The 18508-nt window shown below is 34.1% G+C and overlaps 1 protein-coding gene across 2 annotated transcripts in view; it reads right to left on the minus strand.

The window, feature by feature from the left end:
• Window positions 1-494: 494 nt before the first annotated feature.
• The window catches only part of TTC21B (tetratricopeptide repeat domain 21B), a 35270-nt gene continuing 17256 nt past the window's right edge, over window positions 495-18508 (minus strand). For both annotated transcript variants that reach the window (XM_083840734.1, XM_083840735.1), the window contains 14 exons: window positions 18314-18386; window positions 17190-17300; window positions 15581-15719; window positions 13650-13756; window positions 11256-11444; window positions 10386-10496; window positions 9242-9323; window positions 8407-8557; window positions 7717-7878; window positions 7108-7303; window positions 4644-4868; window positions 3543-3663; window positions 2311-2378; window positions 495-1384 (listed from right to left, as the gene is read on the minus strand). In XM_083840734.1, coding sequence (XP_083696860.1) covers window positions 1307-1384; window positions 2311-2378; window positions 3543-3663; window positions 4644-4868; window positions 7108-7303; window positions 7717-7878; window positions 8407-8557; window positions 9242-9323; window positions 10386-10496; window positions 11256-11444; window positions 13650-13756; window positions 15581-15719; window positions 17190-17300; window positions 18314-18386 — 1813 coding nt within the window. In that variant the 3' untranslated portion in view covers window positions 495-1306. The remainder of the gene's footprint in view (window positions 1385-2310; window positions 2379-3542; window positions 3664-4643; window positions 4869-7107; window positions 7304-7716; window positions 7879-8406; window positions 8558-9241; window positions 9324-10385; window positions 10497-11255; window positions 11445-13649; window positions 13757-15580; window positions 15720-17189; window positions 17301-18313; window positions 18387-18508) is intronic.

Here is an 18508-nt window from a genome sequence, read left to right on the forward strand (position 1 = left end):
ACATATAACCAAGGTATGTTTGAAAAACACATACCACAGTGCACCGCTGTTTTTTGTTTGGCATGTTTTTGAAGAAATTCTGCATTACTGACAAGAGTCAGTCATGACTGACAAAATGTCATTCACACCTTGCTGTTGATCCCTTAAAGAGCCACAGGTATGTTACATACACAAAGAGACCACAATCCCATGTAATCAAAACAAAGCCACAAAGCTGCTTTTTGGAAAAAAGTGAAACAAGCATTAACTTCTGCACATATCATTAACTTCTGCACATATGACTGTACTGTCTACACATATAATATTGAAAGACTAAACACTCCAAGTTAAAAATAACAAATATTTTTCTCCGTGGAAATCTGACAGACAGGTTGATAACAGCATGAGTAAAGAATAAATACTGTGTAGAGGACTTGCATAGTCTTTAAAAGCCTTTACCGAATATTTATATAAAATCTTATTTTTAAATATTACAATTTCATGAAAAATCGAAGTTTGAGAACAATGTATACAATTACTTTAATCTTGAAAAACTCAAGTGTATTTACAGTATACGTAAAAATAAAAGCATATTTTAGAAATTTTGAATGAACAGATTACTTAAACCAAGATCCAGCATCTCAACAATAAGCAAAGACAGAAATCCTGCGCTAGGTTAGGACAGGCTGTTGTTTTGAGTGCTATTTCAAAAGGACAAAAGAATACAGAATTACATTCTTTAAAACTTTTTTAAATGCTGGAACTCAAAAGAATGAGTGCACTATCTCCTACGTACCGTTTCTCTGAAAAGAAACTACCGTACACCCTTGTATTCATACAAGTATTATCTTATTATGTTTACTCTTTTCTTTAAAACACACAGCAGTATAGATTACTTGCAGTATAGTGTATATATATAACTTGTACTCCACAGTGTGGAGTGCATGTTCACTTTTGAGAAGTAGATGGGTAATAAGGAAGTAAATCACTAGTGTCCAAGTTGTGGAGTTGTTATCCAAAATATACTTCCAGCAGTATTTTACAGAGATGTTTGTGGCCCTTACTTTTGTTATTTTTTATTTTCAGATGACGCTTCATATACCATACACATAGGCAGTATTCTCTGCTGAGTAACTACAGTTCCTTTCAGGGCTGCAGATTTTTCTTGGAAATAAACCAGATTTCTAATGCAATGTAACTGTATTCCATATTCACAGAAATTGAATTCCATATTCACAATAAATTTGTGCTGATATGGTCACTGTCATAGCAATAGTTTCCAAAGTCAGATTAAACAAACAAGTTGATGAGCTTTGAATTTTTTAAGTCATGTTCTTAATGATGCACGGGCCTTGTCAAGTATTTCCTTTCTGATCTTCGGATAGTTTGGATGTGCTTCAAGCACCTGTCAAAAGACAAAAAAACCACAACATAACAGTTGTCTGAAAGGAAAGAATACTGGGGTAGTTATCCCCCTCATCACTGAGCTTACACATTCTAAAACTGTCAATAATATGAGAAGTTTCATGTAAGAACACAAATATCTGTAGCTACAGACTACCACACACAGAGGTCAAGAACAACTTTACCAAAGAGATGCTGTTTCCCTTTCATGCTACCCTGTGACCTTAGTGGGAAAAATGCAAGGGTCAAGGGCTAAAGCCTCTAGGTGGTTTGGAATGCGTGTATTAAGAACAGCAGCCTCCAGAGACATTTCCAAGGTTGCAAGAATACTTTCTCTGCAGTGATAAACTGATTTTGTTTTCACTCCCTCAGGCTCTTACTATACCCTATCCACTTCATCTTCTTGCCTTCCAATTCCCTCCTCTCCCTTATCCTTCCATTTAATTTATCATTTCTAGTTCTCTTCATTTCTCCTCCAAGCAGAAGATATAATTTCGTTATTAATACTAATAGTTATATCAATGTTCACTCTGGCTCTAAAATTACAGCCCTTTATTATTTTGCATCTAGTGTATGCGTGTTTGGACCACACAAAGGAATTTACTTTCTAACAATGTCTTCCAGTATTAACGTTTTATTATTACCTTCAGCTACAATTCTGTATGAACTTACAAGCAGCAACCACAGAACCAAAAAAAAACAACTGCCACTTAAATATGCCTTCACATTTGATAGCCAACCACTACATCTCTCATTTACCTGATGGCCAGGGAGCTCTGGATAAAGCAGATTGGTTATGTAGAGGATACTTAAAGTGTCTTTCTCTGATGATATTAAGCTATTTTAGAAATCTTAAAGTAAACAAAAAAGGATCATTATGTAAAACAAGTTAGCTACAGCAGAGAGAGCATTAAGCACAAATTCTACCTTATGACAAACAGTGATTGCATCAACATATCTCTTTCCTTTCAGGTAATTGAAAGCCAACTTGTAGCCTGTAAGTGTAAGGGGAAAGAAGGTGACAATTTCAGTTTCCATATTAAATAAGTAAAATATCACATTAAAGCATATTTTTATCACCGTAAGTTTCTATAGCTCATATATTTGTTTTCAAATATTCTCTCATGTAAGCCTGTAAATATCAAGATTTCTACTGAAAGTCACTTTAAATAGTAGAGGAATTTCCTTTACACACTGATAAATAGCTCGGTTGGAATCAAAAGGAGACATTTTGGAGAGCATGTTTTTTCTACAGAATACACATAATGGCTGTCTTCCTTCAATTAATGTGGTACCCTACAGGGTTTCTCAGTGTGACCTGCCATGTTCTTTATTAAGAAAATAAAGAATTCCATTATTAAAGGGCAAAAAGTCATGATACCAAAAACAAACTGGGAAATTAAAATGCTATTCGGTTCCACTGTCAGCAGACCACAGATAAAGTCCAGTCATACTGGAATAGTTAAGTCCCATAGCAACACATCAGGCTGATATTTTCCAGATAAAAGGTATTTTCCCCAAAGATAGAAAAACAAAATGAGATTTTTAAACATTTAAGTTTTATAAAGGGCTTCCTATATGAAATAGTCTACAAGTGTAGCAGTCTAGCTTAGACTTCAATTAACCACCCCAACTAGAGGTTGAGTACTATCTCAAGTTTTTAGCTTATGTTGAATTTTAAGATAAGTATTTAAAGCCATTTAAAGTTTTTGAAATCTTAATTCATATATATATAAAACCTGTAAAAAAAATAGTAATAAACAAGTCAATGATCTACCACCCTCAGATAATAGAAAATGTATAAAATACTACAGCTAGTACATATTGCATTACTATAAAAATATATTATTCAAAACGAATACTGTACTTACAGACAGCATATAATAGCCAACTATGAGTTTCCTAAGAGTTTCAGACCAAACCTCATACTAAAATCTGTAAAATGAAGTTTCTTAGTTAGCATAAAACTTCCATCTCTTGCCATAGGGGCTTTTCTAAAGACTGAAGTAGACCATTAAATAGCTGCAGTAATAGCTCGAGTTATGTGAAGAAAACCAGTAACTCTTTCTACAGAAAGAAATACAGTCTTTCAGGTAACGGTAGTGTTTTCATTCTTACTATATTGCCTGAAATGATACATATACATTACATAAACATGCCTATTGTTGGATTTGTTTGGTTTCCGTATCTCCAGGCCATCTCATAATTTATTGCTGCATCTTTATATGCTTGTTCCTTTTCCATTATGTAGCCCATGTATTCATAAGCCTTGCAACAGGACTGCAAAATATAAATATTCATTCAAGATTTTATTTAGGTTACACCTTTAAGCAATTACACCTTAATTGCTTAAATACTTCAAATCAGTACAACTGGAAAGCTTAAGTGATACTTGTAGTACCTTTGATGACAAGATAGTCCTGATTTAAAATATCTGCAATACAAATCAGTTATATGGAATTTTGCAGAGTGACATCCTAAATTAATCTGAGACAAGTATAGATATCAGAGGACAATATAACTACTCCTTCAAAAAAATACTTAGTGCCTCCAGGAACCCCGTAGCTACATTTCAGTTACTAAGTCAGTAAAAGTACTAAGCACAAGAAGAAAACATAAGCAAAGCTATTGTTAAACATACATATAAATCAATTTAATTCCATAAAAATTTTTACTATGAAATTTAAACTAATTCATAAAGGAATACTCTGTTTAATAAATGAAGCAGAAAAAAGTTATGAAAATAAACAATACTACTATAGGACTGCATTGTAAATATTATAAAGAGCGAATATTGTCATGTTGCCCATAGCTTAAATATTTCAAGAGAATAAATATAGCTTTTATGAAGATAGATACCTCATTTACAAAGGCAGAGCAAAGAAATATTCATATATAAAGTATATTCTTTGTTTAACTTCACTCTTTTCTAGTTAGGCTTCCAAAGCGATGAAGAGATTTCAAATCAGAGCATACTGGAACAAACAGTGTAGCCATGCCTGGAGCTCTTTTTTCTAAACCAAATCTGCACAGTATAAACGGTATCCCAAGCTTGTAGTATAATATCTACAGGAAACTAGACTACTGGATGTGCCGCAGGTGAAGGAAAATGAAACAGAACAGCTTGATCAGGAAAAAGGCAAAGATGAGGAAAACAACACAAGAGCTAAGATCTGTTCCTGTGCCATGCCTGTTCCATGTTTCAAAGGAAAACTAAACAGTTACATGAATTAAAATATTTCTAATGTGCAGTCACTTACCCTGTTATGACGAAGGCATCGTTTTAATAATTCACCTGCCATATCATATTTTGAAGACTGAATATATATATCTGCAAGCAGAAGCCAACTCTTTTCAAACTCCTCTGCATCAATGGGATTCCAGTTCATTTTTGCAATCCGTTTTAACTGATTTCTGGCTCGTGGAGTCTGTTTCAAAATCATGTAGGCTGTGGCCATTCCCAAGAGTGCTGGTATATGATCTTTCTGCAGAAAAAGGCATAGTAACTACTTAAATGATTTTTGATTTTGCTTTAAAGAAAAGAAAAATCTAAGTGTTTATACCTTTCTGATACAGTACCGGAAAGTTAAAATAAAAGATAAATTGCAGGAACTAAAGATAGAACATCCAATCTTAGAAAGATGTTTTCCATTTACAGCAGTGGTTATTCTTATAATACTAATCACAATAATAAGCACTAGGTTAAATATTTAAGAGGCTGAATGTTAGTCTGGCTGGGGTCACGACAACCTTCTCCAGGCTCAGGAAGTATTGAAAGCATCCACATATACCTCATCTCAACAATAAACATTCTGATACAACTAATTTTTGACATACAAATAAATACTTCTGATGAAACTGAATTCACTTGAAGTTACAATACAAGTATTTTCTACTTTTAGAAATTTGTGAATGTCAGTAACAGGGACTGAGATTCCTATTTCTAGGTGTACAGCTCCTAGACTTACAAGTCTAAACTACCTGTATTGGAAAGCTACTCAGTAAACAAGGTTCTTAAAAGCCACCATTCTGTGCAAGAGCCTCAAGCAAAAAATAAGAAGCATGACTTTTAAAGTCTTGCCCTTCCTAGAATGGGTTTCATATCCTGAACACATGATTCCATTAGCAGCTAGCTTACAAGTTTCTCTCCCCCTCTTTGCATTCTTGGCTCGCTACTGGGTGCCCTTGGTATTCTGCCTCTACATGTCTTTGTGGGGTTGTGCTGCTGTAAATAGGCTTGCCATAGTGAGCTAAAAAATGCACACCCTCCCCCCCAATCTTTCCTCCATATAATCATCAGCTCATCCCTACACCCCACAACAGTCACACCTAGTATGTATCAACAATCACTAGTGCTTAACCTTCTAGCATGTTACAGTCTTTCAAAATGGAATTCAGTAATCACTTTTTCCCCTGTAATAGCCAAGGCAAGAGTACTTCCCTAGAAGTTTCCCAAGATGGAACTGGCTCAGTTCTCTTACTCTGAAGGGATTAAAACCTATTTTATGTAAATCTGGAGAGAAGACTAAATCAACCGGAGCATTCTTCCTGCCAGAACTGTGCCACCATGTGACAAACACTGCATATTCACTGAACATACGATCAACTCTGAGCAGGAATGGGAAGCCAGTAATGGAGGCAGAGTGACACTGATTCTCCAAACTGCCGTACACAGAAGAAAAGGACCATCATACTCAGCTCAGCCACAGTGGGTGGAACAGTGTAGTAGTATACAGTAAGTGACTAGTAGCAACTTAGATATTTCTTGGCATTTTGATAGACTAAATGTGTCTGTACTTGTTTAAATAAAAAACCATTGAAAAGTGACAGTATTCTTTGTTAATCCTAGAGTTAAGGAATACAAGTAGCTATAAAATAATGAAGACTCAGATCATAAGAATGGATTTTATGCACATGCATTATCTTGCCCTAGAATCTAAATTCTGCTAAGTTGCCGTGAAGTGCTTGAAGGCACTTCTATTGAATTGTTTTTGCTTAAAGAATGAAGGTACCATATGTACTTATGTCATCAGACAAGCTGCTGGCCAAGACTGGTATCGTGCTTTTGGCTGTGACCGAGTTAATTTTCTTCACAGAGGCTTGTAGATGATTTGGATTTTTTTTTTTTTAATGAAAATAGTGGTGACTAACACAGATGTTTTAACTGTTGCAGAGAAGTTGCTGCAAAAAGCAGTTATGCATGATGGGTCCTGCTTTCCTGGAAACAGATGAACATCCGCCTGCTGACAAAGTAGCAAGTGAATTTTCTTTTGCTTTGCTTGCATGGACAGCTTTGCTTTACCTAGTGAACTGTCTTTGTTTCAACCCATGAGTTCCCACACTTCTACCTTTCTAATTCTCCCATCCCACTGTGGGGGGAGTAAGTGGCTGTGTGGTGCTAAGCTGCCTGCCATGTTTAAACTACACCAACTGGAAATTTAAAAACAAACCCAAGAACTCAAACCAAAAAGCCTACTCACATTTTAGCAAGTAGCATTATTAGCATATAATTGAGCTGTAAGTTTGCAATCCAGTACAGAAGTTCTTAAGTGTTATTTCACTATATTGTTTTTTGTGTATTGTTTTCTTTTAAAATATTCTTTCATAGGAAAGAAATCTTAAAATAGTAGTAGTAAGACATCACTTTCTGAATGTAAACTATGTGACTAATTAACCATAATAAGTGTAAGGGAGATGAATGAGGAAACGAGAGAGGTTACTAACCTCTGCCACTACTATTTCAGTAAAAGTGTTCAGTGCTCGTTCAACATTTGATTTTTGTTTGGTTGCCATGAGACAATAATTTTCCATGATTCGCAGCTGAATGTGACCCTGACTGGTCTGAGGCTTCAGTTCCTTCAGAAGATTTTCTGCTGTTCTTACAGCCAACTGCACGGATTCCTGCTTCTCTGTTGAATTGCTATTATCAGAAAGAAAGTATTTGTAAAAAAAAGTTTAAATATTTACCTTCATATCTAAAACTACATTTTTGTACACCAAATAAATTGAGTTAGTACAGATTCCACACTAAACGCATGCCTTTGTTATACAAGCATTCTACATTGATTCTCTTCTGTAACAATGGCTGTTCCAACCTATCTACAACTTGCCTTTAATGCTACAAGTGGCTAATGTTCCAGATAAAATCCTCAATATTTTCTGTCTGACAATGATTTATTTCACAGTTCAGATTAGTCTCACAATCTAATAGGTATTCAAAACATTAGATGAGCTCCGAAATTCTAGCAATTTAGATGATTAAGACACATCATTGAGAGGCAGGGTGGATGGGTTGACAGAAGAATCCAAGCAACATATACTTCGTTCACTTACCTTATGTCAGCATCTAGATTTTCAAAGACTTCACCACCTACAGTTTCATTGTCTGGGTTCAAACAAATTTCAATCATGTTATAGACTGCATTCTGTCCCCAGTCATTGTCCTTCCGAGCTTTATTAAAATGCCGGAGTGCATCATTTGGTTCACCTGTATACCTGGACAGAAAATTACAATACTGTAATCTAGGCAAGTAAAGTTTACTGCCCCAAGTCCCATCCAAAACCCAAGAGGAATCCCAACAATTTAGAAGACAGATCTCATACTTATATGCATTAATAATACAAGTTTTGAAAAGCATGTCTACTATTGAGAGAAGCTTGTTTTTGCAAACTAAAAACAGTATGAGAAATTCTAAAATTTGAAAAGTAGCAGTATTATATCATTGAACCAGCAAGAACATCCCTTTAAACAAGCAGGAAATGTGAAAGACGTATGCAAGATAAAATAGCTTTGCTTTAAAGAGGAGCTCATTGGAAAGTATTTCAGAAGAGACAAGGAAGCCTTTCCTAAAATCCAACTAAGAAATTAAGCAAAGTACTGCTATAGTATTTATCACACTATAATTAGCACCTCTGACAGATAACAAGCACCTCTGAATGATAACACAGATGACAAGAAAGTTAATTTAAATACGTAGTAGTACACCATCAAGTTGTCCTTATTTTAATTATAATCACAAGTACCAAAGATACAGTCCTTTGCAGTAGTGAAAACCTGGTTCAAGCTTTGTTCTGGAAGAATGTTTTTCAGCCATTAAAAGAAATCTTGGGACTTCTTCTAGCTTCCCAGCTCTTCTTAACAGATCAATTAAACGTGAGAGGGTTGCATAGTTATCTAAATATAAAAATAAATCAGGACATCATTTTAACTATTTGTTGTATGAATAGATTTAGAAGTGAAGAGCCTGTCTTGTTCTTCATACAAATGTGACAGTGCAATACATAAGGCATATTACATAATAACCACAGATACAAGAAAAAAAGGTATCAAGTGATACTTGCAACACTTCTAGAAAAACTGCATAAAGAAGAGTGTAACTGTACTTCACTTTCAAGAACACTCAAAAACATTTGCTGTACTTATAACTTCTTTCAAAGTCCACTACGAAGCTTTATATTCATTATATTATTTTAATACCTCTATCTCTGGTCATAATTTGCAAACCACTGAAAACCTTATACCTGTCTGCTGTTTTCTTTATTAACCTAGAAAATTTCTACTAACCTAGAAATAAAATCCTAGACATGTGTTTTTATTTTAAAATATCAATCGCACAAAGTACTTTACAGTTCCAAGTAAATAACACTAGTTGTATTTAGCTGGAGGTAAACGATCACACTGCAGCAATGTAAATTAATAGAAAAACACAGTGGTAGTTTTTAATATCCATTACATTTTAAATAGCATATTTCTTTTTAAACATATGAGTTTGTTTTTTTTTCTTTTTTTCAGATTTGTGCCTGTATCTCATTAGAACTATGTGTCGAAGAATTGAAAATATCACTACTGAATATTCACCTGGCTTGCGTTCTAGGAGCTGCTGGAAATGAAAGACAGCTTGTTCATAGTCTTGCTTCCTGAACATGAGGTCGGCCATCATCTACAGTATTGACATATTTAGAGAAAACAAAACAGATTCTGTTTTATAATGGGAGCTGAAACTATAAAGTGCTGCAGGAATTTCACAAGAAGTACGGTGCCGGTTCCCATCCCCACCCCTCAATCTTTGGGGAATAAACACCTTACACAGACACAGGACGATAATGAGCAGGTACAGACTCACATCTCAATGTCTCACTTAAGGTAGAAAGAACAAACAAAAAACATTTTGACATACCTCTCAAAAATATTTTGTTTTCACTCACATACTTTCATCCTTATTTTTATTTCCCAGAAATTCATATTAAGCATATAGGAAAGCAAATAACTTACAAGTTAGAGAAAAAGAAAGATCATAGCGCAAATAAAGTCAAGAGTTCATTTCAGTTTCTTTCTGCTGAGAGACAGCTAATGAAGAGTAAATTGAACAAAATGTATTCAGAGTGCTTTTACCCGCATTCTTGAGCCATACTAGAATAAATTCCAGTTGTTACCTGATGTGACAGAATAAGTTATTCCCATTCCAAAATCATTTCGCTCCTTATGTGTTAAAGTGAAAGCTGCTCAGTCTATTAAGCTGTTTTATAAGCCGAAAGTATACAGACCATGTATAGAGAATCCGTTGATTAAAAAAGGTTAGATAGGAATGCTATTAACCAGGATTCAAAAAGGACATAAAAACACCTTAAGTTCACAGTTCTTACCTTCTGGCAGGTTTTTTAGATGTTTGCTTTAATATTGATGTGCTGGAAATTCAACTTCTTCCCTGACCATTAGATAATTTAATATATCATGAATTAAGCCACATCATAGTCAATCTTACAACTACCACTCTCCACTGATACTATTAAGCGTGCATTTTGCATTGAGATAAAGTGATAAGATTGATAGAAGCTTAATATTGAATCAGTATCCAGCACAAACAAAAAAACGTTTTGTTGCAATAGATTTTTTTGATGTTTCTGAAATTTGATGCTGTAGACATTTTATGAATCCATCACATTGTAGACACAAAGACCTCAAAAAAAAACTTCGATACATAATTAGTATAATGGTACATTACCATCGTTGCTGCTTCATTATCTTGGTCGTTCTTCAGCAACAAGGAACACTGATGTTGACAGGCATCAGTATCATCTTGTGCAAGATACAAACGTGCAAGTTCCAACATTGCCTGTATATTAAAACATATAAGCACATGTGATTCAAAGATTAAAGAAAGCTGGTTCAGTTCTATGAGTATTAAACCTCAGAGATTTTGGAGCCTGAGGTACAATTCGCTTCCAAAGGCAGAGCCTTCTCCACTGTTTCCTGTTGACTCTTGGTCAAATAACTAAATTAACTTCGATTCCCTCACCTACAGAACAGATAAAACTTTTCTTCAGACAGATATTCCAGAGGTATACTGAAGACAGATGTTATTAGTATTAAGTACAAGATAGTATTACTCTGAAGACTAAAATATTTCAGTAAGAATAATTCTCTTAAAAATGTACATACAAGTAGTTACAATGTCATTGACAGAAGCAAATATCTCATTAACATTCACTGATTACTTTTGGAATATAAACAAATTCCAGCAGAAACAGTTTTCTTAATTGCATTTGTTATTACTCTGCAACACTTTACAGAGTCTCACATACAGCTTCTTGTGCATGATGACAGACTCACCATATAGACTAATACAAACCACTACACGATTTGGGATTTTATGTAAATAGACAGAAATTGGCAATACATGCAACTATTTTATCCTATGCAATTAGGAGGAAAGGGAGAAAGTTCAAAGCAGAGAACACAAATATGTACACAGAGTTTTGAGGGTTTCATTATAAAGCAAAAACAACTGCAAATATACTGCTGCACTGTGGTTAATATGAAAATGCATAGCTAGATATGAAAACAATGCAAAACTGTCAGAGGGAGAACTGACCTTTTTATCGGTTTCACAGTGAACAAGTGCTTCTTTGTAAAATTTAATTGCTTTTTCATAGTTTCGCTGGGCTGTACAATGCTTTGCAATCTCAGCACAAATTTGAGCTGCTAACTGTTTCTGTGCAGGAACCACATCTGGCTGTTCTATCTGAGCCCGTTTAAGTATTCTGGCTTGCAATTCCCGAGCCTAGTGTGGGGAAAAGAATAAGAAATGACCAGTAAACATTTTTCAAAGGAATCAATATGATAAGCTATTTTAAAATAATGTAATTACATTTTAAAAAGCATGCACACGCACACAACTCCCTCAGATGCCTTGCCTCCCCCAAATTCATATTAAGAACGCTGCAAAGCAACCTAGTGGTAAGATTTGTAAGTGGTTTAGATCGGCGTACAGTTGACTATTTTAGAAGAAATACATTGGGATTCCATCTTGTTGACGATGTTAAACACTAGGGTGGTAATTTTATGTTAATTTAATACTACATCTAAGGAATATTTATATCAAATACACTGATTTGAATTAAGATGAAACATTTTTATTGGTCTAATTTTTCCCCATGTCTGTGCATTGCTTTTATAATTAACTTCTTCCCCAATTTAAATGGTTATGTTCCAATTTATAATTGCTAATGAAGCAGTAACCACAAAAATGATGAAGGCCACCATTGAACAAAGCTGCATTATTAAGCATAAAAGCAATGCTTTTGCACACAAGCATTGTAGCCTTGCTTAGAACAACTTCTCTATCTCCATGTTATCCTGTTAACAACTTTTTGTCTCCAAGCTGCCTTGCGACATGAGAAGAATTCAATTCATGTGTTACATGTCTTTTTCTAAAATTAAGCTTCTGATATGGCATACAAACAAAACTTCAAAAGCCCAAATTCAAAAAGTCTATGTACTTAACTCATTAAGTACAGAAAAGTCAGCAAAAATTCAAGCAAACTTCATATTTTATTTTTCTGAGATTCTTCATTTAGAATGATTAAGAAAACTGTAGCAGAAAATAGGAGACAGAGCTCTCTTAATAGCAGATGTCACAAAAGAACATTGGGCAAAGCTATTTCCTTTTCTGTCCTCTTGGTGATTATACCTGATCAATTTTCTTTGATTTCAACCTTTACTCGCTCCAGTTACCACACAAGAGACTCCCTCTTTCTGCTCAAGAAGTTTTATAACTATCTTAATATTTAAATCAAGTCTCAGAAGAGCTGCTTCGCTCATTTAAAAGTTGATAAAATGGAGAGAACTGTACTGCACTGCTTCTTCCCTCTACCATTTTGCCCAACCAGGAAGGGGATCTAAACACAGTAGAATTCACCAGGAACTCCTAACATCACTCTGAAAATGCAAGGGAAGAAAGCTGTTTAACAACAGGCAATAACAAGACTGAGCAGTTAGTTCTACTGAAACCATCAGAATACAAGTGTTTTTGTGTAAATGAATATGGAAGAAAGGGGTAAAATGGGTACAAAGGATATTTTTAAAGGCAATAATAAAAACAGCAGAAAAAACAGCAGCTAGAAGTGCCATATGGTAAAGAAGCCTCAAATACATAAACAAAAGAGCAAGAGTTAAATTACTTTGGGGGAAGTTTTACTGAAGAATGGAAAAATGACAACTTTGAGAAAGAAAGAGTGCATTATAAGGAAGAAAATAAGGGAAGAAAAAGGGTTTAAGAACAGATTAGTAAAATCATACTGGTATTACTATTTACTTACGTACAATTATCTAATTTGTCTGTATAATTCACTTTACTTGCTTTTCAAAAGACACTACCAAGGGCTTCCTGTTTCTGTACCAGACTGGAGGTGTAATGGAAGAGAAGAACGTAGAGAGAGAGATTCAACCTCTTACTCAAGATTTGTGAGAATACATCTTCAACGTGAATTAAATCATCTCTAGCTTCCAGCTTTGCTCTTTCAAGCCTCATTGAGGGGTAATACTCAACTCTAGAATTACCAGAGCTTATCATAGCTATTAAAAACACAAAGGTTACAAGAAAGTGACGTGTAGCCATTGAAAGCTATCCTAGGTTGTTTCATGAATGGTGTTCAGTGCTGAGCTAAGGATAGGTAACCTACCTGCCCCCACAGTTTTAGCAAAATGTGTGAAAAACTATGTTCCACACACAAATGAATACATAGTACGAATGCAGGCTTCCAGTAGTACCCAGAAGCCTGATCCAAAATTCAGACGACACTGCTCACAAAAACCTTAGACTTTCTAATGACTTTTGCTCTTTGTTTCACACCAGTCACAGGCGGTCTATCACTACCGTGTATCCATTTTTCTCATTCACAAAGATACAGTTAGGAACCAAGTTAGAAGTGAAACAAGGGATAAAAATGAAGATATTGCAAGCTTTCATGGGGTTTTCTCCCTTTACCTGTTGTAATGAAGCTATTGTTTCATCAGTCTTCTCCATTTTGCTGTAAATTTTTGCCAGAAGAACCTGGTAACGTCCATCTTCCATCATAGAAGACAATTCATTAACTGTAAGAATTGTATTAAACAAACATGATTCTTTCAAGAATTAATTCTGTGAAAGTCGAAGTTCTCTACATATTCCAGGCAAGAACTTAAGTCAAAACTTCACAGTTTGACTTTTAGGTATTTATGATTGTGATTTGACTCAGTGTGCAGAGTTAGTAGGCAATAGGAGTAGTAAACATCAAAGCCCATTCTGTTTGTAGATTGTAAGGCCAAGATGCTTAAAGATGTAAAAAGAATACAAGACACATGGCTGTTTAGTCTATTTGCATTTTCAGAAATAGAGTAGCTTTTAAGTGGACAACAAATACAGCCATTCTTTGTACTTCTTATATAAAGCATTCTCAAAGGCAGTAAAAATATCCAAACTGATTCTGTGTCAGTGTACAAAAAAGCACAGGATTTTCATGAAATTTCTCATCAGCCCTCAAAACTACCTTTCTTTTGCTAGGCTAAAAGAGATAGACATGAATACAACCAGTTATTTTAACTAAAAATTTTAATATCTATTTAAAAAGCAAGCTACTTTCACATAATGATTAAAAATACACATGTAAGGTAGTATTAGAATAAGACTAGCTCTCCCCAGTTAGAGTTCATTTTAACCTATTGACAAAGCAGCATCTCGGGCACAGTTCCATATTAAAACATAAAAGCCACTAAAACCCATGTGGATTTATTGTTATTGCCTTTTTTTTTTTTAATGTAAGTGTATTGCTCTATCAGCAAACTGTCTAAGTCCTCTAATTGTGACAGACTTCTAAGTCAGGGACTAGAATGTAGCCAACTATGTAAGATCATTCCCTCCCTAACACTTCCTGTATTTTATTTTTCTTTCACAAAATCTATTTTAGCATTTCTAATCAAAGATATTAAACTATTCATTAAGTTGCGTTAACTCAGCTAACGATATACACACATTCTCCAGAAAGGAAAAAAGCAGTATATCAAAGACATACAAAAATTATAGCAGCTTATGTACTTTTTGCTTTGTTGTAAGATGGAAGAGAAGATTTTAAGGTAAACGGGGCAAACTATTTAATACTCATTTAATCTTTTCACACTAAAAGATTAAACTGTTTTGAGCATGATTAAGTTAGTCAGATCCTCAAATGCTTAAGTAAGGAAAAAAACATTAAATCCTTTTTTTTTTTTTTTTTGAGAATAAAGAACATCCTGAGAGATTAGTAAAATGAAAAGAGTTACTGGCATAAGAAAAGCTTACAGAAGGATAATACTAACTCTGTTTTTCAATCCAGGTAGCCAAAAAAGTTAACAAGTATTATAATTAAGCCACTGCAAAAGAGATTCCATTAAGAAGTACTCAACAGCTCACACTAAATGTCTTGATAGCCTTTTAGCAGAAGAAAAAACGCGTGAGTTAACTTTGTGAGTACACATTCCTGACATATAAAAGGGGATCCTAAGAGACATCTGCAAGCAGTTGTGTCTCTCTGCCCTGAAGGATACCATTTTCCACTTAACCATCCCCTAAGCACAGGAACGACTCATCTATACTTCATCAATTCAGATCAGAACTTCTGTTAGCAAAGAAAAGTAAGAATCTTGCCTGTATAGAGCTCTGCTATTGTAATTCCTGGACTTCTTTATCCATCACAGATGTTCAAAGTTTAAAAAAAACTTAGCAAAAACATCTTTAAATAAATGTGAAGCTTATTTTAGGGCGTATTTATCATTTAATAGTTCCCTGTGCTTTACAGTTCCAAAGAACACTGATCTAGAACTTGTTTATTCCCTGCAGACACACAGGAACTACAAATAATAGCAGTAATTTTATGTTTTGCTGTAAATCAAGGATATTCATACCAGGCTCATGATCTAAAGCTTGCTGAAGTACTATTTCTGCCTTTTCATACTGCTTCAGCTTCATTAAAAGCTCAGCCAAATCATAGCAAAGGAAGTTCTGTTGACCACTTCTCAAGGCAGCCTCATAGTAACTGATTGCCTAAAAGGAACAAACAAAAATCTGAGAATTATTTAAAGACAACTCTTAAAAACCTTACTACTTAAGATTTTTAATCACACACTGCTTAGAGCCTTCTCTACTTTCTTTGCTCCTTGACAAACGAAGTCATTTTCTAATAAAGACCGCATTAAAAGGATGTCATTTAGTTGTAGGTTTGGACTTCCAAAAATTAAGAGAAGTAAAATAACCAGAGCCCACATTTTGCTAAATATGCATTAAAACCATTTTATCACGTACTATCTTCATCTGGTTCCCTGCCAATTAAATTACATTTTCATTAACTGCTGAAGTTATATAATCCGAGTTAGACTGGAGTTAAGAGTTCTGTTTTACTATATACAAAGGACAAAAATTTTCTCCAAGTCTACCTGAAAAATATGAAGTAAGAAGTCACGGGACATTTAAAAATACCAACTAATAACAACCTAAGAGAAAGGAGTCTTCTATGTTTAAAAAGAGAGAATAAAAAGAGAAATATTAATGAAAAGAAATATTTAATCTAGAAAAACATTATCTTCTGTATCAGCTTATTTAGTAATTATTATCATTATTTTAATATTTTAATGATTAATTATTAAAATTATTATAAAATTATTATTCAGTAATTATTAAAAATAGTACTTCACAGTACAACTCAAATAGTCTTGAATTGGGACTTAGCTTTAGTTAGAAAAAAATCCAGACTGGAATTATGTTGAAATGTTACATTTCCAGAACAACATTGAAGTGTTTTATTATCTTTTATTGTTTTGAAATAAAAGATGTTTTAAAACGCACAAGACATGTTATCTGTATGGGGTTAAACATACTAAAGACAATGTAGTCCAAGCTTTAAAGCAAAACAAAGAAATTGGAGTCTATAAAACACCTATCACAATACAGGTTTCTTTTCCCCCAAAACAACTCCAGGAATTCACAGAATTATAGAAGCATTTAGGTTGGAAAAGACCTTTAAGATCATCTAGTTCAACCTTTAATCACAGTACATTAGATTATTCCACACAGATCTGGAGTATCATGCACAAGACAGGAATCATGCTGAACTGATCATAACTATGACCTGAACAAACGCAAGCAAGTATTCTTAACACTACAAACATAAAACGTAACAAGCTTTTCCAAAAATGGTCTTCTAGTTTTCCAACAGTAAGCCAAAGCTAGGCCAATGTAGAAGTATCTAACCATGGCTCTGAGTGCAGGCCCAAGACCATACCAACTGCACATCACCAGAACTACAATTCATCAGGTTTACACCCTCCAATATCTGTGACTTTGGCCAGATACATATTACATTGCAAACTTACTTTCAGGGTAACAAGTCTGTTTATTGCTATAAAATTAAAAGTTGTTTTGTTCTTAAGTTGAGTAGAAGAAAAAGCTGGCAAAGCCCACATGTTGACAATAATGAACTCAACACTTAATTAGTTTGATAGAATATTTATAGATTACCTTTGAATAGTTATGAGTTTTGGTTAGGGCTTTTCCAATTTTGCTTGCTAAAGCTGGATCTTTTGGATTTTTCTTCAAGGCCTGCTCATAGACTTCTATGGCTTCATCAGGCTTCAATAGTGAAAGATAAAAAACACCGAAGTCAACGACTGAGATGAGACGTGTGTGAAGAAAAAATCTGATAGTAATTTTAAGAACAAGCGCCCATACTACTGGTTCATAAACTACAATAATTCTGAGAGAAGAATGGTCACTGTGTGATTGCTCCAACTATAAAACCTATTTAAATATGCATGTCCATGTTAAAGCTGAATATGGAAAGGATCTGACAAAAGAGTTTGAATTAATTTCAGACTTTCTCCTCTGAGATTTCTCCGCTGCTGCATATACTAATTAAGTTAATGTAAAGCACAAGTGAATTTAGTATCAGAGAAGATAATCCATTTCTCCTCCACCTTGTATAGCATACAAATTCCATTTTGCTTTGTAAATCTTTATTAAGAAAACAATTGTTAATCACCTACAGTTCCCTAAGCTAGTCATCCAATTAGTTATGTCCTAACCCAATCTGTTCTCTCAAAATATCAATTTAAATTTTTAAATTTTGTATCCTTCAAATTTTTATGTCCACCTGACTACACTGCTTGGTTTATAAAGAGTGAATAAGATTTCCAGTTCATCAAGAAAGCAAAGGATTTTGGAAATATATATTTCAGAATTCAGTACTTTAAGACTTTTAAATAAAAGCTTTCTATGTAAGAACTTATTTAGAAATATTCTAAGCTTCAGAACTATGCTAAATATCACCAACTTTTTTCAAAATTAAATTTAGCTCTCATTTCAGATTTCTGTTTACCTGATGGGTGACTATTCTTCAAGAAAAAATTCTCTCCTTGAATTTCCACCCAAAGATTACTAGGAGAAATGCCTTTTCAATAGCTTTTAATTTGAATTTAGAACAGTTACATTTGTAATGAGTAATTTTTTTTTTTTTTTTTTTTTTTACATCCCTAAGCGCTTTGCTTGCTAACTACAATTGAGTAAGAGTCAGCATGCTACATTGCCTCAACTTGCCAAAGCCAACAAATGACTCAATCACTTATTCATTTCTAGCAAGCTCATACCTCTTGAATATTCATGTATGCATCACCAAGAAGAAGCAGAGTATGAGCACTTGGAAGTTTATCTACTAGGTCTCTGGAATGAGAAGACAGAACTTTGCTCAATATTTAACAAGTCAATATTGGTATTCAAACAACAAACAGTGCATGACAATATTATATTATTTTTATTTTTAAAATAAAAAAACTGAGATATCT

The sequence above is a fragment of the Anser anser genome, assembly GCF_964211835.1.
Source record: "Anser anser genome assembly, chromosome: 6".
Classification (NCBI taxonomy): Eukaryota; Metazoa; Chordata; class Aves; order Anseriformes; family Anatidae; genus Anser; species Anser anser.